Consider the following 22,561-nt stretch of genomic DNA (forward strand, 5'->3'; position numbering starts at 1 on the left):
CGATTGGCACAGGATAGAGTAGGGTTTAGGGCTGTTGTACATAGGGTCGCTATGAGTCGACTGGATGGCACATAACAACAACACACAACAATAATTTAGTGGATAGGATTATGTTACAAGGTTTGTTGTGTTATTAAGTACCACTGAGTCAACTATGACTCATAGAGACCTTATGAACAATAGATCTGAACCCTACCCTATCCTGTGTCGTTGTCATCATCTGTGATAATACTCAAGGCCAACATTACAGTCATTTTGTTCATCTGTTTCGTTGATGGTCTTTTCCTTCATTGACAATTTACCTTTCCAAGCAAGATGTCCTTTTCTAAGGACTGGGCCCTCCTAATAACATACACAAAGTATGTGAGAACAAGTTTCACTATTCTTGCTTCCAAGTAGCATCATGGCTGCTCCTTTTCCAAGACCTATTTGCCCTTTTGGCAGTCCATGGGGCAGTCAGCACTCTTCTCCAATACCACAACTCAAAGGCATTGAGTGGTTAATTCCAACCTTCCTTTCTTGCATGCTCTGAATGTCAGGTTTTGTCCCCATGTTATGGGGAGATTGGTAGTATTCCATATAGCTATCAATTTATCTGGCAGGGCCCATCCGCTGACACCCACTTGGGATGAAAAGAAAGCCATAAGAGCCCTGAGCATTCCACAGAAATTATATTCTTTTCTTATTCTTGTGAATATAAAAAAGATCTCATCTTGGAGATTATAAGTCTGCTTTCTGACAACAAAGACACATACCACTCTTAGTGTGAAACTTTTCAAGAGTTTTTTTGTATAATGATATTTTGTGCTGAAATGTTTTCTTTATTTTCTTTATAGGATACTGCGCTCAGGAAAAAGCACTATAGTTTTGGACATTGTTAGCCTTTTGAAGGAACCAATAATGTCCCTGGATGATATTGAGATGAAATCTACTGACTTACTGGTCAAAAAGGAAATAGACAATGGGAGCTTTGGAGAGGTGTCGCTGTGTTTACACAGAACCTGTGGATTGGTGATACTGAAGAAAGTGTACACAGGGCCCAAGTGCACTGAGTGAGTGGGTAACAAAGAGGAGGTGGGACAAATAAAGGATTTGTCTTAGAGTGAATCCTGGTAGAAATGAAGGATAATGTAATGGGTAAGGGCAGGTTGGATTTGAGAGTTGATAGATATGATTTCTATTTCAGTACATGACCTTTATGTCAAGTAGAACACCAGACTTCTACAAGGTGCTTATTGTTATTAACTTTATTATCATGCAAGAGGATTCTTAGGTAGGTGGCTAGTTAAAGCTCACAGCCAGTAAATAAAAAAAGAAAAAGAAAAGGAAAAACAATAAAGAAAATAGAGAAAAGACGATGATGGAGGCAATGAAAATAAAATTTAAAGACATAGTTTTGGTTCTCCCTCTTCTTGTCAAGGTGGTTTTGGCTGAATTTGGGGGATTTTTAACTATACTGCCCAATGCTGTAGTGGTATAATGGGTTAAGAGTTGGGCTGTTAACCAAGAGATTAGTGGTCTAAACCCACCAGCTGCTTTGCAGAAGAAAATGAAGATTTGTAGCCTGGAAGCTTGATGGGGCAATTCTCCGCTGTTGTTTAAGCTTCCTATGAATTAGAATAAGCTTGGTGGCAGTGAGTTTGACTCCTTTATCCAAAACAGTCTTTTATCCATGTTCCATTGCTGCTTTTCACTTTACATTTGTTCCTTCATTAATTGAACATGGATTGAATGCCTGGGAGGAAGCAGTTGTATTCATCTTTGTATGAAGATGAATGAGCACCTCTGCTGCCTTCTAAGTCGTGTAGGCTGTCACTGGAAAAGATCGGTGCATATACAATGAATTACAAAATATGTGAGATGTTGGAGGTGTATAGAGTTTTGGGGTGTAGACCTGAGGGCGAAGGTACTGCCTCTGTTCATACTCACACAGCACCTGGTTTTCCCACAGGTACAATGAGTCCCTACTGGAGGAGGGCAAGATGATGCACAGACTGAACCACAACCGAGTGGTGAAGCTCCTGGGAGTCATTATTGAGGACGGCAACTACTCTCTTGTGATGGAGTACATGGAGAAGGGAAACCTGATGCGAGTGCTGAAGGCAGAGGTAGAGAGCGCAGATGCACACTTCAAAGACACAAGTGTGGCTGCTGACTGTTTATTATCCTCTCTAGTTTTTTAAAAAAAAATTTATACTAGTTTATTTACAAAATTTGAATACATTGTTTTCAGGAACAGATTCTTTCAATTTCCCCTCACCACCCCCCCATCAAATTGTACAACCCCGTGATTAAATCCTCCGTCCCCCTGCACATCCTCATCATGTCTAATCTTCTGTAGCTTGTTGGAGTGAAACACTACACAAATCAATTGCTAGATTTGTTTTTAGATTGGCCCAAAGGGTGGTCTCTTCCCTCAGGTAATTTCTGCAGGTCACTTTCTGTATTGCTCACCTGAACCATCACTTCTACATCTCAGTATTGGAGTTGGCTTTTGAGAGTCTTTTCACCCACTCTAAGGTCCACAGTTCAGAGTTGAATCTTGTCTTCATAAAGTCTGTGCTCTGATGTGGGGTAGATACACAACGGGTAACAGTAGTGTGTTGATTGGTTAAAGCTTGCAGAGTATATGGCCATTAAAGCAGAAAGAATATTTGTGATTGCATGCTGATACTGTTAAAGGCACATTTATTTTAGATTAAATATTGAAAATTATAGGCAACAGCACTGGATATGATTTAACACAGGAAAATAAAAGCTGTTTGCAAAAACCAAATATTATTAAAACTTTGTTTATCAACCCATTAAGAACAAGGTCTTGTGCTAGTTGCTCAGGTTTTTGTGCCCAGTATGACACAGACAAGTAATAGGAGGCAGAGAGGTAAATGGGAGCTGTGCTAGGACGGTTGCCTGAAAGGCTTCTAGCAGGAGAAGGTATGAGCCATGATTTGAAAGACAAGAACATTGAAAGGGCAGAACTGAGGGATAAGTATTCCAGACAGAAAGAATGGCATATGCAAAGGAATGGAAAGTTGCCAGTGTGTGTGAACTGCAAATAAACTAGCTTTGTCCAGAGTGTACCTGTCTCCTCCCTGGAAACCAAAATACTAAACCCATTGCCGTCAAGTCTCTTTGCTTATAGTGGCTTTACAAAGAATAGAATTATCTGAAGGGTTTTCAAGACTGTAAATTTTTATGGAAGCAGATTGCCACATCTTTCTTCCTGGACAGGCTAAGGGGTTTCAGACTTCCTGGGTTCTTACAGCTAGACTTTGTCAATTCTTTCATGTCAACAGACATCTCTCAAAAATGGAGAATGCTTTTGGGAAGAAGATTATATACATGACACTGTAATTTCTTTAGATCGTTCTCCTCCTCAGAAGTAGATAGTCAGTTGTGTGGGGTATGTAGCCTTTATGATTAGGAGTGAGGTGTCTTGGGACAACCTAAACAACACTAGTTGGGGTTTAGGAAGAAAGTCAGAAGGACAAAACAGAGAAGCAAAAAGAGGGTCCAGAGGTGGTCAACTCTATTTCTGAGTCCAACCATATCCAAAAGAAAAGTGGAGAGATTCTCTTTTGCTGTTTTGTGTACGGTGGCCAGGCTTTTAATGCAAGAGTTCAGCTGCATTGGGAGTTAAACATGGTTTGGTGTTGACTTGAGAACTTCCATTATTTATGTTTTCCTGTCTATAATGAATATGTACATACATTTTTAGGGAGCATTGTTTTTGTAAACTGAGATACACTTACAACTAACCCTTGAACAACTTGAATTTGAACTACCCTCATATATGCAGATTCCCCCCTCCCCCGTTGGGCAGTATGGCTAATATCTCCCTGAACAGGAGGGATAGGGTTAGGAGTTTCCAACAGAGATGAACTTCTGTAGCAATGATTAGTGTCACATGGACTTTTAAGCAGGCGCTTAAAAACATTGAGCCTAGATATTTTAAGCTCATGTTTTTTGTAGGTGAATTGTAAGTTATATGCTGATTTTCGACTGTGAGATAGTTCTGCTCCCCACTCCTGCATTGTTCAAGGGTCAACCCTAGATTTATACGTCAGATTTTTAGTGTAATATGCTTCCTGGGATGTTTGTAACTACAAAGTTTATGAAAGTTATATGTTTGCAACTCTATATGTGTGTGTATATAAAAGATACTGCATGTATACACACATTTTATATATCTATGACACTCAAGATATATTTACACCGTGACTGTGACAATGGACTCAAATGTATAAGAGATGACGAGGATGGAATAGGGTATGGTAAGGTGCAGATTCATTGTTCAGAGGGTCACTATGAGTCATAGTTGACAACATGTAACGACACATACTATTGTTGTTGTGTACCATCAAATTGGAACGGATCTATAGTTGACCCCTCTGACAGGTTTTCAGAGGCTGTAAATTTTGTGAGAGGAGATTCCCTGTCTTTCTCCCATGTAACAACTGAGGGATTTGAACCATATACCTTTGCATTGACAGCACAATTCCTTACCACTAAGTCACCAGAGCTCCCTTATAAATAAATAAATACACACACATATATAAACCATGTATTTTATATATAAATATGTATCTTATGTGTAAAATACACATTTATGTATAAAATTTTAATCACTAGAATTCTCAATTCACTTCAGAACTGACCCCCAGCTAACCCTCCAGTGTATTTTCTAGAGGCTATAAATGGCACAGCAGGAAATTGCTCATCTTTCTCCCATGCAGCCACTTGTGGGTTGGAGCTGCCAGGAAGGTGCCACCTTTTGGGTAGTAACACAAATCCCTATATACCACACACCCAAGCAGCCACTATAATAGACATCTAAATCATCTCCTAACATTAATGTTCGTATAACTACAGTAGAAAGAAAAGATGACATGAGACTATACAATGACCTGAACTATCTAATACCAAATGACAAAGTTGTTGTTGTTATGTGCTGTCGAGTTGCTTGCGACTCATAGCAACCCTATGTACAACAGCTCTAAACTCTGCTCTGTCCTGTGCCAATCTCATTGTCTCCTACGCACTCATCCCAGTTGCCCCAGTCACTGAATCAATCTACCTCCCAGAGGGCATGCATTCCCCTCCTGTGCCTGCCCTCCACCCTCCCAAGCATAATGTCCTTCTCCAAGGACTGGTCCCTCCTTACAACATGACCAAAGTATGTCAGACGAAGTCTCAAAATCCTTGCCTCCAAGGAGCAGCCCAGTTAAACACTGTCCAGGATAAATCTGTTTTCTTGGCAGTCCATGGAACTCTCAATACTCTTCTCCAACATCAGAGCTCAAAGGCATCAATTCTCCTTCTATCCTCCCTGGTCATTGTCCAGCTCTCTGATGCCTAACAAGTGATTGCAAAGACCATGGCCTGTCCCAGATGCACCTTAGTCTCCAGAGACACACCATTGCTCTTCAGTACTTTAGAGAGGTCCCTAACAACAGACTTTCCCATCACAATAAATCTTTTAATTTCCTGGCTGCTGATGCCAAGAGTGTTGATTATGGAGCCAAGCAGACTAAAGTTGTGAACAGTCTCAATCTCTTTATGCTGCTAATTGGTCCAGTGGTGAGAATCTTTGTCTTCTTGACATTGAGCCTCAGTTCATATTGAAGGCTGCGGTCCCTGACCCTCAGCAGCAAGCACTTCAGGTCCTCCTCAGTTTCAGCAAGCAGGATTGTATCATCTGCATAAAGCAGATTGTTTATGGATCTTCCACCAATCCTGATGCCACATTTCTCCTCATAGAGCCCAGCCTCCCGGATGATCTGTTCTGCATACAGGTTGAAAAGGTATGGAGACAGGACACATCCCTGGCGTACACCCTTCCCAATTTTGAACCATACAGTGTTTCCTCACTCTGTTTTGATGACTGCTTCTTGGTTCAAGTATAAGTTTCACATTAGCATGATCAAGTGTTCTGGGATTCCCATTCTTCTCAGAGTCAGCCACAGTTTATGATCCATGCAGTCAAATGCCTTTGCATAATCAATGAAACACAGATAGACATTCTTCTGGTATTTCCTGCTTTCAGCTAAGATCCATCTAACATCATCTACAATATCCCTAGTACCACGACCCCTTCTAAGCCCAGCCTGGACTTCTGGCAGTTCTCTGCTGATGTGTTGTTCGAGTCATTTTTGGGTAATCTTTAGCAGAATATTGCTTGCATGTGAAATCAACGATACTGTTCTACAGTTTCCACACTCTGTTGGGTCACCTTTCTTTGGAATGGGAAGAAATATAGATCTCTTCTAGTCAGTTGGCCAAGTGGTTGTTCTCCAGATTTCTTGGCACAACTTGGTTAACACATCCAGGGCAGCATCTGTGAGCTGAAATATGTCAATTGGTATACCATCTATTCCTGGGGCCTTATTTTTTGCTATTTTCTTCAAAGCAGCTTGAACTTCTTCCTTCATTACCATCACTTGCTCATATGTTGTTTCATTAAATGACAAAGTAGATAATAAATTATCTTCAACATAGGTCCCCCCTGGTAAAAATATATGCAAAGGGGGGAAAAAAACCCCATCATTTCAGCAGTTTCCAAATGCAGAGATCAGTGATGTGATTACATTTTTTAAAGTTGTGTGCAAAAGGAATTTATGATTAGGCATTATTAGTATGACTAGAGTCCAGAGTAAGAGTTGCATAGTGAAGTGATTTGGAGAGAGGGGCACTGTATAACAATGAAAGAACATTTTTTCCAAAGAGAAAAGAGATCTTGGAGAGAGGGGAGGCAGAGAGGAAAATGTGCAACAATGAATGAATGGAAATCCAAGTTCTTTATAAACTTTCTTTAAAATCTCAATTAAAAATGGGAGAAGGGAAAGAGGGATCTTGGTTTACACTGATTGCAGTGCTATAAAGAATGGTAGAAGGGTATCTGACAAATACAGCCTCAGTTTCAGCCCCCATTACTCTTAAATGAAACAGTTGTTTTAGGTTGCTTGACGACTTTCCATTTCATAAAGTTACTGTCACTTGTTTTAGATAAGCATCCCCCTTTCAGTCAAAGGGAGGATTATTTTGGAGACCATTGAAGGAATGTGCTACCTACACAGAGAAGGTATAATACATAAGGACTTGAAGCCTGAAAATATCCTCGTTGATAATTACTTTCATATTAAGGTAAGCTACAGTCTACAGCTTCTGCCACTTCAGTCCATTTTGTAGATAGATGATAAAGGAAACCCTTTGTTGTTGTTAGTTATTAGGTAATCTTGATTAGACTCTGACTTATAGCAACCCACCCCATGTGTAACAGGGAACACTGCAATCTTACTCAATCCTCACAGTATTTCCTATGCTTAAGTCCATTGTTTTAGTCATTGTATCAATCCATCTCATTAAGACTCTTCTTCTCTATCATCTTCTCCACTTTGCTAAGCATTACCTCTTTATCCAGGTCCTGATTCGTCCTGACAACATGCCCAAAGCATATCTGTTGTAAAGAAAGCCCCAGTTCCATTTCCTGCTGATTGTAGTGGTGGTAAGGCCAAAGGCTTGCCCAAGGTTAGAAAAGAAAGATACAGACTTTTTGGATCTGGGAAATAACTATAAGAACATACTTCTTTTATCTTTTGGGGGAGAAATGAAGTTGAAAATTTCTTAGATTTTTTTTTTTTGCCTTTGTTGTAGACTTTGAGACAGAAACATTCAAGAGTTAACTCATAATTTTCTTCAGGAAATGTGTATAAATGAAATGTGAGGAGTAGCATGAGGATGTGTGCAGGAGAATCCTTAGTCTTTGAAAATGGCCCATGGGTCAGACAAGTATTGAGTTGGCCATTTGGCAAAAAAAAAAACCTGTCAGTTTTGGAATTTGCATTTATTTTTTTTGTTTGTGTACTTTTATAGTGCTTTTTGCTTTGTTTGGTGGAGTTTTTGGTTGTTATTTTATCCATTTCCTTTTGAAATTCAACTTTCTATTAGAGTAAAGAGAACAAGGAAAGAGTATTGTTCACTCAAAGGTAAGATATAATGAGGGAGAGTGTCATATACTATTGATTTTTCACTGCAGGGATTGGGTGCTCAAGAATCTGAAAGGGGGAGCAGCGTTCCAGAAGAACTCAGGAGCTGTCTGCACACATGTCCTCTGCCCGAAGTTTCTGCATCTCTTTGTATTGGTCTCAGAGGGATTTTTATCCTTTTATCTGCAAAGGAAAATTTTTTTCTTTACACTAAAAACATTCAATTGAATTCAGATTTCAATTGAGTAACCTATTGTAGATTTTAGATAATCATGTATCAAAGTTCATCTTTAAATGCTTGCTTAGTTCCCCAGAGACAAAAGTGGCACTGTCACTTTTTAAACTGTGTTATCCTGTCATTTCCACCTACTACTTCTGTGTTTTATGGATGGCCTTACTGTTTCTTTGTTGTATGCTCTCTTCCTCCTCTGCTTTACCTTGTCTTCTCATAGGTTTGTTCTATCTGTCAAAAGAGTAGCATCAGACTCCTTAGCCTCAGTGTATCTTTGGAATCCTTGAACACTCGAATCCATGGGCCTGTGGACATCATTTAGGAAAACAGAAGATGCAGTACCCATCTGCTACACAAGTAGAAGGTGTGCTGAGGAGAAAATACTTACTATTTTTGCTTAACAATAGTTGAATAATAGGCAGAATAATAAATCTATTTTATTGTTATGCCAGAATTGTTTTCTACTTTTCTCCTCCCTTGACTTGGAAAGTGCCCTACTCTTATTGCCTGAGAATTAAGATAATTAATTTTACTTGGCTATCTCTCAGGGAGGGAGAACTTTTCTAGATCCTTAGAAAGCATGTTTCTATGAGCCTTTAATTGGTAATTATGCAGCGTTTAAAACAGAAGTAGCTATTTAAAATCTGTCCAGTGAAACTATTTCTGGGAAAATTCACTGTATCTCACATGGTTTAATAAGCCTCCAGATTTAAAGCCAGATCTGATTAAGTGTAGCCTTCCCAAAACAATCCCATCAGTTTGATCTCTTTTGCAGATAGCTGATCTTGGGGTTGCTACTTTTAAGACGTGGAGTAAGCTGACTAAAGAAGAACACAATGAGCAGAGGAAACAGACTTTTATCTCCAGGAGAAACGCTGGTACTCTCTGCTACATGGCCCCTGAGCATCTGGATGATATCAATGCAAAGCCCACGGAGAAGTCAGATGTTTACAGCTTTGCCATCGTACTCTGGGCAATTTTTGCTCATAAGGAGCCATATGAAAGTAAGATATTTGTAGAGATCTGGGATTTGGGTATTAATCAAGATGGCTATGTGAAAGAATGGCTTTTCATAAAGTCAGTGAAGAGTTGGAGTCCCTTGTTCATCATGTAATGTCTGTATTGCTCTCTATACTACAAGCTCCATGAGGGCTGGGACTTTCTGACTGCTTTTCCCCAGCACTAACATAAATGCTGCCTGGAACGAGCTCAATGTACGGTATATTTTTTTGACTGTTTGAGTATACCACTTTAGGAATCGAGAGTCCCAGCACCAGTAGTAGCCTTGACAGTACATCTAACCTGAGAAGGTGCAGTAAAATTTCAGGATTCCCTCCTGAACAGGAAAGTTTGCAAATTTCTGCTTATGAGAACTTATTCCTCTGTGTTATGAAGTATAAACATTATGCTTCATCCACGTACTCCTTCATTTAATAATTTTTCCCTCAAACTTACAATCAGAACTTTGGTTGGTATTAGAACTTTAAAAATGAATGAATGTAAAAAATGAATGTTCATACAAAACAGATAGCTAAATAATCATTCTTTAATTTTCTAAGTGCTTAAACTAATGAACATTTTCCCACACATTTTTCCCCTGGTATGTTTTATCAACTCCCGTGGTTCAATGAAGGAGCTCTCATGGCATAGTCTGTAGTAAAATGCACTGATAACCCAAAGGCCCCACCACTCCGATGGTTCAAATCCACCAGTGGCTCCTTGGAAGAAAGATGGGCAATCTCCTATTACGGTTTATAGTTTACAGTGAGTGTGAGTTTAATAATCATCCCTTTACTGATGGTTCTCAAGTCTTACCTGTAAGCTTGGCCTGGAAATCCAGCTATCTATTAGTGAGATCTGTTACTTGTACCCAGGAAACCCTCAAAACAGCATTCTTTCCCAATGATTCATCTCCTAAATATTCTCTCTGTAACCCTCTCTGCTACTCAGCTATGCTTATCTTTTTATGCTCAAAAAATGTTATCTTTCCAGGTCTGCCTAGCTGCCCTTCCAAAAACTTTAGGGACATCTCAGACTTTGGCTTGTCCCTCTTATTCACTATCCAATCAGAAATCAAAACTCTGAATTCTCTATATATGATCATAGTGTGTCTTAAATCCACTCACTTCTTCCTATTCTCACTGGCTTCTTTTTAGTTCATTCTCCTTTCTTCTGCTTCAGACTCCTTGTTTTCTTATTTTATCTTTGTCCACCACCTCACTTACCCTGTAGTGCATGATCATCTGAGAACAGCCAGCCTTCTTTCCTATTTAAAATCATCCAGAGACTCCCAGTGACTTCAGGATAACATTCCAGTTTCTTATTATGGCATATAAGATGCTTTATGATCTGGCTTTTGCTTTTCTTTCTACCTACATCCTTTCTACCTTCTCATTCCTTCCTTTATTAATTAATTTATAGGATACATCGTGGTTCCTGTAACTCCCAATCCATTTATATCCTACTCCCCTAGCACAAAATTATCCAGAATGTCCTTCTTTCTTATTCTTGGCCTGGATAGAACAGACTTATTGCACAGCCTTTTAGTTCTGATTGTTCTGTCAGAACCTTTGTACTTACTTCTGGCATAGCACCTATCACTTCATGTTTTAAGTCACTCTCATTAAAGTGAGTCTCCTAAAGGTAAGGGCTAAACTGTATTTGACTTTGTATTAAAATCTAGAACATGCCATTGTGTTTACCTATACCTTCCACTTATTCTACCAGGAGGAAGCTTTGTTCATAATTCTTTTATATGCAAAAATGAAAATATTTAATGTGAGCGGCTTGTCACAAGTTCACTATGTCCTTAAAAAATGATATGGCAACATTATCTTAAGTTCTTTTACCTTCCTGACCAACAGTGGAGCAGGATTTGAAAATCTAGCTTAAACTGTCTTTGTCTTATAGATGCAATGAATGAGCAACAATTGATAGCATGCATTAAAAATGGAAACAGGCCACACGTGAACGACATCATTGAGCACTGCCCAAAGGAGATTATTAGCCTCATGCGGCAGTGCTGGGAGAGCAAGCCAGAAGCCCGGCCACCATTTCCTGGTAAGAACATCTGTCACGAATGATTTGCTTAGGCACTGGTTTTCCTAGGAAGGTTTTAACATCTTGATTTGGATCTTCAGAAAACAGTTTTACTTTACTCATGGTTTCAAATATTTTGTGCAATAAAAGGATGCCATCCCTCCCAAAAGTATGATGGCTGAATGAATGGACATTTTCCTTAGAGGAGCCCTCATGATTTTTGCCTTCTTTTCTGCCCTCTTCTATGTCTGGTATCTTTGTAAATGCATTTACTCATTTAGATGGAGTAGAGAGAAAAAAGGATACAAATGTTTGCCACATTCATGCATTTTTTTCCTATTCCCAGATATAATGTAAGGACATGAGGCAGGTGCAGAAGAAAGAAGAAAATCAGCTAAGAGAAAAAGAAATAGTAGAAAGACATGAAGGCACTTTGCTCAATATTTTTTTTTTAAATTTGAGAAGACAGAAGTAAAGCATAAAAGAATTCCAGAAGTACTTTCATTTAGTTATATGTTTTCTTATACAGTCAGTCAGCATTAATTAATCTTCTCTGGGTTTCTTTGCTTTTTCTAAAGCTGTTTTCAATTTTTAATGGGAATTTTTCTTTTGAGACTGTAGATTCACATGCAATAATGTAAGCAATAATGTTGTTGTGGTGGTGGTGTACCATCTAATTGGAATTGACCCATAGCTGACACTCCAGCAGGCTTTCAGAGGCAGTTAATCAGACTGGAAGAGATTGTTTTGTTTTGTTTTTAACTTTGGAGCATCTGGAGGGTTAGAACTGCATGTTTTTGACTTGGTAGTGCATGTCTTTACCTCTAAGCCCCCAGCGCTCCCTTGAAATAATACCGATATTATTATGTGCTCTTTACCCAGTTTCTCCCTAGGAATAACATCTTGTAAGACTGGAATACAATATCACAAGATTGACACAATCAGATATAGAAGAATTCTATCACTCCAGAGCTCCCTCATGTTGCTCTTTATAACTATACCCACCTTCTGCCACAACACCTCTTCAGTTCCTGGTATTCACCAGTCAGTTCGCTGTTTCTAAACACTTGTCACTTCTTTGGGGAACTCTGGTGGCGTAGGTCACAGGGAGTTGGACTGCTAACCCAAAGATGATGCCTCTCTGGCATTTTGAAGCCATCAGCAGCTCCATGGGAGAAATATAGGCAGTTTCCTCCTGGGCAATTTCCAGACTTTGGAAACCTGCTGGAGCGTCAGCAGTGAGTTATAACTTGATAACACCTAGACACAAAAGGTTCACAATGGAACCTTTGGTTTCATTATCAGAGCTTTCAGTTCTAAAATTTCTATTGTGTTTCCTTCTTATCTTTTTTTGCTGACATTTTCTACTTTGCTGAAGTTTTTCTCTTTTTCATATATGTTCACAATTGCTCACTGAAATGTTTTATCGTGTCTGTCTTGTGCCACTTTATCCCTGGCACCAATCAGTTGTGTCTTTTTAATTTAGTCTGATATTTTATGGTTCTTGATATAATGTAAAATTGTCTATAGAAACTTGTGCATTTTCTTATTATGAGACTCTGGGTCTTATTTAAGTCTTTTGTCTTAGCAGCTTTTTCTGACCTTGCTCCAGGAAAGGATGGTTGCCTCTTTCTTAGTGTTAGGTGGTGATATGATTGAAGGATCCCTACCTGACTCCTTATTATACACTTGAGATGAGGCATACACTTTACTTCTGGTTGAGGGTAGGAGTTCCTAGCTCTTCATTAGGCCTCTGACAGCGCTGTTCTTCACTTTGGAGAGGTCTTTGACACCAGATTTTCCAAATGCAATGCACCTTTTGATTTCTTGATTGTTACTGCCATGGGTGTTGATTGTGGATCCATGTAAAATGAAATTCTTGAACTTCAGTCTTTTCTCCATTATTGGAAGCAGAAGTGGCTTTTTCCTTTTCATGCTAATAACTCTAACCTTTGCACTGCGTCCTTATTATTAGTAACCCATTCTATCATAAATCAGATATCACTCATTCTTGTACACTGAGAGATTAACTTGTACCAGGTAATAATGACTGAGTTGACCTTGGGCCACAGTCAGAGGAACTACATGCATTTGAGAGGAGCAATTGATAGGCTATCCCATGTTCTATCTAGTTATTAGACTTTTTGGACTCCAGTAGAGTTTGGAATTTTTAATTTTTGAGTTTTACTTGTTGTTGTTGTTGTTAAGTGCCGTCGAGTCGCAGGTGACTCATAGTGACCCTAGGAAGGAGAGACCTTGATGTTTAGGTGCCTTTCATCCTCTCTCCAGGTTCATAGGGTTTCTGGAGGCAAACTATTATGGAAGTGGATGCCACTCCTCCTGACAAGCTTGTTTTAATCGGGGAGCTCCACCCCACTCTCTGTCCGCATTGGGTAGCCGATCATTAATGCATTTGACACACCAGCGTCACGGTGTTCAGCCTCACAGCAACCAAAAGTGAACGCAGTACGGCAACTTGTACACCAGGGCTATATGACCTAGAGGAATGTCTGAACAATGAAAGACAGGCCCGAGGGCAGCGGATTAAAAGTCACCCACCTTTCGCTTGGTAGCATCGCTTTCTGTCCACTGGGCCAGCTGATCTCTCTCTATGTAGAGATTGGAAGTTTTTATTTTTGAGCTTTACTTAGATTAGTTAAATTCATTAGCAATGGTTTACTGATATTTAAATTTTCTTTTAGAAAATACCAAAGAAATTCACAGTGCTACTTTTTCCCCCATATAGCCATTGAAGAAACTTTTAAATCTTTTTACTTAAGTCAATTGGAAGATAAAGTAGAAGAGGATGTGAAAAGCTTAAAGGTGGGTTTTAAAGCAAATGCTAAAAAATATTAACATGTCAGAGCATATTTTATAAATAATGAAAATCAGGGCAGTGTCATTTGTTACTAAGTTTTCAGGTAAGCATGTTTGGTAACAAAACATTAATGTTGTTGGATAAATATCAAGTTGGCATTGCTGGACCATTTTCTCCATCAATGCTTATGAAATGAGAGAAAACAAATATAGCATTAAGACATTAAACAGCCAATTATCACTCTGTCATCCATCCGCCTAATATGCAGAAAAAGAAGGCCAAGGGGAAGATTGTGGCACAGGTACCCACCATGGTCAAGAAGCAGGAAGCCAAGAAGATGGTGAGTCCTCTTTTCAAGGCTCAAGAACTTTGGCATCAGACAGGACACCCAACCCTAAGGAACCTTTGTCAGATGGCCCTGCTATATCAAACTGTAGCAGCAAAGGACAGTCCTCTACAAGCCACTCATGGTGACACCCTCCATTAACCAGTTCACCCAGACTTTAGACCACCAGACAGCTACTCAGCTGCTGAAGCTGGTCCACAAGTACTGACTGGAGACAAAACAGAAGAAGAACCAGAGGCTGTTGCCCCGGACTGAGAAGAAGGCTACTGGCAAAGGAGATGCCCCCAAAGAGACCCCCTGTCCTCCATTCCAGGGTGAATGCTGTCTCCACCCTGGTGGAGAACAAGAAGGTGCAACTGGTGGTGATCATGCACGACATGGTCCCCAGAGCTGGTGGTCTTCAGGCCCCTGCCAACCTTGTGTTGTAAGATGAATGTTCCCTAGGGCATCATCAAGGGCAAGGCCAGGCTGGGCTGCCTCGTCCACTGGAAGATCTGCACCGCCTCACACAGGTGAACCCGGAAGCAGAGTTGCTCTGGTGAAGCTGATGGAAGCCATCAAGAACAATTACGACAACAGATATGATGAGATCCACTGCCACTGGAGAGACAACATCTTGGGCCCAAGTCTGTGGCCTGCCTCACCAAGCTAGAGAAGGCCAAAGCCAAAGAACTCACCACCAAACTGACCTGATGTACACACTGACTTTTCTGTGCATAAGAATAAACTTAACTTTTTGAACAAATAAACAAAACAGAAAGAAACAACGAATTATCATAATAAAGTAAGGTGGATTATCATAAAAAAGTAAGGTGGATCAGCCTCTTGGGGGACTTCTTGAAAGATAGAAAGCCAGCAGAATTTTTGGTGTTGAGACATATGGTGGAAAAGTGCAGTCCCAAAACATAATGGTGAGGAAGAAATAACTAAGAGAGCAAGTCTTAGCCCAATGTGGAGAAGAAATAACAGAGTCACCTGACACATGGATAGAGAGAGTCATGGGAAGGCTACATTTGTGCCAGTAGAAAGTTGACTTTTCCAAATGCTTAGTGCTGAGGAATGGAGGCTAATGGTATCTGCTAAAAACTGAAGTAATGAGCTCAGTACTTAGAGTCAGAGGTATGTGCAGGTCCTGCTCCTACCTCTTACTTAATGCCAGAGACTTTACGCACACACACACACACATTCACACTCTCTCAAAAAATAAGTTACTGCCATAGTTCTAGCAGCACACCTTTAAATCATGAAATGAAGACTAAGGTAAATAAAATAAGCAGACTATTTTTAAACTACAAAAATAAACCAAAACAGACCTTGGGGGGAGGGGATCCTGAATTATAAAAGAGAGGTATGCAATGCAACCCAAGGAAATAATCCAAAGGAAACAGCCAAGATAGACATTTTGCAAAAAAGCATTACTGTAATAAGGATGTCTCTTTAATGGTGAAACATTGAATTCACAGACAGATGGTAAACAACTTTAAATGTGTAGGTATGTCCTTGATAACTTGACCTTAACATATCAAGCAAACATTTTCAGAACTCAGTGGTTGCTGAAAGAATATATAGACTTATGGATGGGATGATTAAAAATTTTTGGAAATAGGTAAGGATGGTAAAACATGGTGAATATGTTGTTGTTGTTGTTGTTATGTGCCATCAAGTCGCTTGCAACTCATAGCGACCCTATGTACAACAGCCCTAAACTCTGCTCTGTCCTGTGCCAATCACACTGTCTCTGACACTCCCATCCCGATTACCCCAGTCACTGAATCAGTTCACCTCACAGAGTGCCTTCCCCTCCTGCGCTGTCCCTCCACCCTCCCAAGCATGGTGTCCTTCTCCAAGGACCGGTCTCTCCTTACAACATGTCCAAAGTATGTTAGACGGAGCCTCAGAATCCTTGCCTCCAAGGAGCCACCCAGTTTAACCCTTTCCAGGATGAATCTATTTGTTTCCTAGCAGTCCATGGTACTCTCAGTACTCTTCTCCAGCACCACAGCTCAACGGCATCAATTCTCCTTCTATCCTCCTTGGTCATTGTCCAACTCTCTGATGCATAACAAGTGATTGCAAAGACCATGGCCTGTATCAGATGCATCTTAGTCTTCAGAGAGACACCATTGCTCTTCAATACTTTGGAGAGGTCCCTAACAGCAAGGGAACACAGCATGGTTCACAATTGGGAAGGGCATACACTAGGGATGTGTCCTATCTCCTTACCTTTTCAACCTGTATGCAAAACAGATTATCTGGGAGGCTGGGCGCTCTGAGGAGAAATGCGGCATCAAGATTGGTGGAAGATCTATCAACAATCTGCGTTATGCAGATGACACAACCCTGCTTGCTGAAACTGAGGAGGACCTGAAGTGCTTGATGCAGAGGGTCAAGGACTGCAGCCTCCAATATGAATTGAGGCTCTATGTCAAGAAGACAAAGATTCTCACCACTGGACCACTTGACAGCATCAGGATGGATGGTGAAGAGATTGAAATTGTTCACAGCTTTAGTTTGCTTGGCTCCATAGTCAACACTCTTGGCACCAGTAGCCAGGAAATTAAAAGGCGTATTGGCATGGAAATGGTGAATATAACTGTATGGTTAAAAATGTTATTTTTTTTTCACTGCACTGACATTTTTTTCTTAGTTAAAATAATTTTAAGGCATAAAAGACAAATCCATATGTAGATATAGAGATTTTAATAAATCTCTCTTCAGTTGGTGGAACAAACAAAAAAATCAGGAAGGAAACAGAAGATTTGAGGAATGATTAACATACCATTGCTAAAAATGACAGAATAGTTATTTTTAAAAGTTTTTCAAAAACATATAGACTATTTTAAAATATTGACCTTGTACTGGGAAAATAAAAGTATAATTTAAAAGGGTTCTAATAATATTCTCTCTGTAATCACAGGATGTTCTCTGATTATATTTCAGATATGCTAGGAATTAATAACAAAAAGATAATTGGAAAATTCTCATGCGGTTAGAAGTTAAGAACTTCTTAAAAGTTAAAAAAATTAAGGTAAATAAAAGATCACAGGATAATTTAGAAAATTGTTTAAACTGAATGCTCACAAAAATACTACATATTAAAACTTATAGAGTAGACTTTGGAAAAATGTAGAAAAGATGAAGGGCTGCAAATTAATTAGCCAAGTATTCACCTTAAGAAAAAAGCAAAATAAACCTAGCGAATTGACTAATAAGAAAAAAACATAAATTAGTGTGAGAGAAAACAAATACAAGGAAAAAAGGTCACATATTGGTTATTTGAAAGGGCTAATAAAATAAATGAAACCTGACAAGAAAAAGAGGTCTGAGATAAGAAAGCATCACTATAACTCTTGTACTATCAAAATGGACTTAAAAAGATATTATGAATAATTACTTGCTAATTAATTTTTATAATAAGATGAACAAATTCTAGGGGGACAATGGAACTTAATAAAATAGATTCAAATTAAAAATAATACTATTCCTACAATTATTAAAGAGATTGAATCCATGATCAAAAATTATCCCACAAAGACAGTTCTAGATGAAATTGATGAATGGGACCGTCTAAAGATTAAATCCCTGCATTCATCAAGAACATTTTCCAACAGAGTGAAAAGAAAAGCTACTGACTAGGAAAAAACATTTGGCAGTACCATTTCAGACAATGTCTCATATCAGTAGTTTATAGAATCCTACAGGGGCTCCCCACGAAAAAGACTGATAACACAACAATTACAAACTGGGCAGAAGACTGCCCAGAGGAAGATATTCAAATGGCCAACAGACACATGAAAAATGCTCAAAATCACGGGTAATAAGAGAGATTCAAATCAAAACCACAATGAGATACCATCTCACCCAAGTAGCAATGGCAAAGTTTCACAGAACAGCATGTAACAAATGTTGGAGAGGATATAAAGAAAATAGGAACTCTTTTACACTGTTGATGGTATTCTAAAGTGGTTCAGCTACTCTGGAAGGCAGTTTGACATCTGCTCAGAAAGCTGAACATAGAAATTCCATATGATCCAGCTATTCTACTACTTGGAATATATCCCAAGAAAATTAGAACTGAGGCACAAATGGAGATTTGTACACCAATATTCATAGCAGTATTATTCACCATCATAAGAACATGGAAATCGCCTAAATATCCAGACACAGTCAGATGGATTGAGACATTGTGGTACATTCACATGATGGAATACTACCGTTTAAGATAATTATTGTAGAAAGTGTATGAGGATCCAAGGTGAGGAGGGTGAGAACAGAGGAGTGAGAATGGTGGCGAAGGGTTGGGGGGTGAATCATAGGGTTGCACAATTTGAAGGGTGGAGGGTAGGGTGGGTACAGGAAATGGGAAAGATCCAGTGTGAAAAACAATGTATACAAACTTTGTAAGTAAACCAGTATAAAATAAAACTTCTATTTGAAAAATAAAGACAATTCTAGAATCAGATGATTCCTACCAAACAGCCCATGAATTATCTCAGTCATCGACAGACTTGTACATAGAGGTAAGAACTCTCTCACAACCTTAATACCTAAACCTGACTAAGAAAATACAAGACAAGGTGATACAAACCATTCACATTTAATAATATGGATGTACAATCTCAAATAAAATACAACTCAGTCAATCTATGGGCAAAAAGTAAACATGACCAAGTTTGGTTTATTCTAAGAAGGCAACTTTAGTTCTTACCCTAAGAAAACCGTCTATTATATAAGTTACTGATATTATCCTAATAAAAGGGAGAAAATCCATATTTTCTGTAGATACAGAAAAGCAGTTGATAAAATACCAAATTCATTATTTTAAAAATCCTAGTGAACTCCTACTAGAAATAGAGGGAAATTTCTTACCTGATTAAAAAGATGATGAAATACAACAAATATTATACTTAATTATGAAGAAAACAAAAATCCTTACCACTGGGCCAATATACATCATGAGAGATGGGGAAAAGATAGGAATTGTCGAGGATTTAATCTTGCTTGAATTCACAGTCAATACCATTAGTACCAGCAGTCTGAAGATCAAGAGATGAATAGCATTGGGAAAGTCTTCTGTCAGGAATCTCTCCAAAGTCCTAAAGAGCAGTGTCATCAGCTGAAAAACTATAAAATGTGCCTCATTCAAACCACAGTTTTCCCAGTCACCTGCACTACCTCTGAGAGCTGGACATTGCATAAGGATGACAGGAGAAGAATCAATGCATTTGAACCGTGGTGTTAGAGAAGAGTGCTGAATATCCCATGGGTTCTTCCAAAAGAACAAACAGATGTAAAACCAGAGTGTTGGAGACAAAAATGGTAAAGCTTCAACTCACATATGTTGGATATGTTGTTAGGAGAGGCTGGCTTTTCCCTCGTCTAAGGAGGACAAGACCCTCAATGAGATGAATTGATACAGTGTCTGTGGCAGTGGACTCAGATGTGTCCAGGATGATAACTGAAGGTGCAAAACAGGACGGAGTTCAGATATGTTGTTCTTAGACTCACTATGAATTGTACTCAGCTCAACAACACTTAATAACAACAACAATGATGAAATGCTGAAAACTTTGCGAAAAGGTACAAAAAGTGTACAGATTTTATGTTAGGAATGATATAAAATTTTTGGAAATTAGAGGTGATGATGGTTTAATATGGTGAATATAATTCGCTTTATATTTAAGATAATTAAACATGGAGTGCAGTCTGAATAAAACCTCAGCCATATTCTTTATTGAATTCATAAAGCTGATTTCTAAGTTTGCTTGAAAGGAAAAAAAAACCCCTCAATAAAACCTAAGAGATAGTCAAGACAGTTTTGAAGGAGAGGAAAGCAGTGTAGCATTAAACCAAGGGTAATAAATTAGATGAGCACGAAAGAGCAGCCTTCACAGACTGGACTCTCTTTAGGCATCCAAAAGATGGAAATTGAGGTTCAAGAAAGGAATAGCAAGCAGGACTGGGCAGAAAGGAAGTCAAACCCAGTGGGAGGGAGCTCAGAGCAAACACATCAGGTTAAATTAAAAGAACCTAACCTCCCAATTTGGAAGCAGGAATGGCATCCACTTTCTAAATAACATGCCTCTGGAAACTCTATGAACTTTGATAAATGTCGATAGTTGTAGAGGGGTTTCAGTCCTTTTGTTTATAGGGTTGCTATGAGTTATGCTTGACTCAAAAGCCATCAACAACAACTCACCCAATTATCATCATTGTGTTGATTCCGACTTATGGTGACCCATGTGAGTCATAACGATTTTTAGTGGCTGACATTTGGCATATATATCACCAGGCTTTTCTTCCAAGGCATAATTGGGTGGACTCAAATAAAAAATCATCAGGTTAGCAACTTGATACATTAACTGTTTGCACCACCCAGGGACCCTTTAGACTACTATAAACCCCAAACCAAACCCACTTTTATCAAGTCAATTCTGACCAATAGTTACTCTGTAGGACAGAGTGCAACTGACTTAGAGTTTTCAAGGCTTAATCTTCATGGAAGCAGTCTACTTGATTTTTCTCCACAGAGCAACTGGTGGATTTGAACTACTGATCTTTTGGTTAGCAGCCAAAGGCTTAACTCTTGTGCTACCATAATTCCTTACAGACAACAAATAAGGAAGACCAAAGAATTGATGCCTTTAAATTGTGGTGTTAGAGAAGAACATTGAATTTCCTATGGACTACCAAAATAATGAGCAAGTCTATCTTGGAAGAATGTGACTAAGATGCTCCTTAAAGACAAGAATGGAGAAACTTCATCTCGCATACTTGGGACGTGGTTTCAGGAAGGGCCAGTCTTTGGAAAAAGACATCATGCTGAGAAAGGTGGAGGGTTAGGGAAAGAGGGAAAGACCCTCACTTTCTGACACAGTGGCTGTAACAATGGGCTTGAACATGTTGAAGCTATGAAAATGGCAAAGGATTGGGCAAGGTTTGGTTGGACCTGTCACAGTGAGTCATAGTGGTACCTCACACCAAGGGAAGACCTAGAAAAAAAAACAAAATGTTAACTTTCTATGTTTGGGTGAAGACCCAAAGGGCAGATTAAAAAAATTTTTTTATCATTGTTAAAAGAAAAAATATTTCTTGCTTGTAAGAGCTACACAGGAGTAAGATCTACAAAGGATGACTTAGCTGCTAGCTAATCGAAGGATGGAATGTTTGAACTCATACAGTAGTTTAGCAGGAAAATGACTGAACAGTCCGCTGTAAAGCAGGGACTGAGCAATGTGTCTAAAAACTCTCATGGGGCATTTCTACTCTGTCTCATGACTCTGTAGCACCCAATAGGATCTTTAAGATTCTATCTTCAGAAAGGATTTATTCCTCTCATAATACTTTCTTGAAACTAAGAAGTATGTTCTGCTGTTTACTAAAGTGTGTGTTTATACTCTTAACTAATTATAGGAAGCGTATCCGGACCAAGATTCATTCATTAAGGAAATGCAGTCTCTCCAAATTGACTGTGTAGCAGTCCCTCCAAGCAGGTCAAACTCAGGTACTTTAAAAATCTGCTTATCTTGTTGATTTGCACATTCATGTACTCTGCTGTTTAAAATACTATTGAAGATCAGATTGGAAACTGAGAAAAAGTATAACACATTAACACTTGAATTTGAAGAGTTTATAGTATATTGGGAAATCTAGATACATCTATTTGGAACTTAAATAGAACAATATGTTCCAGACAGAGAGAAGGTCACAGCTCAGGAAGATGTGGAGACTTGTGGGAGCCAGCCATGTCTTTAAGGATGTCAGAGGTATTGGATAGAGGGCACAAGGAGAGAGGTTGGCCTCAGGTTCAGTCAGAGATAACATTTTTCATTATAACAAAAGAGAATAAAATAATGGGCTGTTGAGGCCATGTACTACTAGCTATTTGACCTGGGGCCACTTACTTAAACTCTTATAAATCTCATGTATCTATTAGTGATAGCAATCAGAACTCACTCTCTTTTAACTTTTTTAAAAAATTTTGTTTTATTGTGGTCAAATATACATACAAATATTGCTATTTAACCATTTACCTGTGCAATTCACTTACACTATTGTATCTGTCATGTTGTGTAACCATCACTATCCGTTTGCAAATGGGACCCCTTAAGCAGCAGCTCCCACCCACTCCTTCTTCAAGC

The 22,561-nt window shown here is 39.0% G+C and overlaps 1 protein-coding gene across 1 annotated transcript in view; it reads left to right on the top strand.

Annotated features, from left to right (window-relative positions):
• The first annotated feature begins 897 nt into the window (after positions 1-897).
• The window catches only part of RIPK1 (receptor (TNFRSF)-interacting serine-threonine kinase 1), a 31,280-nt gene continuing 9,616 nt past the window's right edge, over positions 898-22,561 (top strand). Inside the window, exons 1-7 of the mRNA XM_006888715.1 lie at positions 898-1,052; positions 1,952-2,108; positions 7,006-7,143; positions 8,993-9,221; positions 11,128-11,277; positions 14,003-14,079; positions 21,834-21,924. Coding sequence (XP_006888777.1) covers positions 901-1,052; positions 1,952-2,108; positions 7,006-7,143; positions 8,993-9,221; positions 11,128-11,277; positions 14,003-14,079; positions 21,834-21,924 — 994 coding nt within the window. The 5' untranslated portion in view covers positions 898-900. The remainder of the gene's footprint in view (positions 1,053-1,951; positions 2,109-7,005; positions 7,144-8,992; positions 9,222-11,127; positions 11,278-14,002; positions 14,080-21,833; positions 21,925-22,561) is intronic.

This window comes from Elephantulus edwardii, unplaced genomic scaffold, assembly GCF_000299155.1.
Source record: "Elephantulus edwardii isolate Elephantulus edwardi_28Jun2011 unplaced genomic scaffold, EleEdw1.0 scaffold00071, whole genome shotgun sequence".
NCBI lineage: Eukaryota > Metazoa > Chordata > Mammalia > Macroscelidea > Macroscelididae > Elephantulus > Elephantulus edwardii.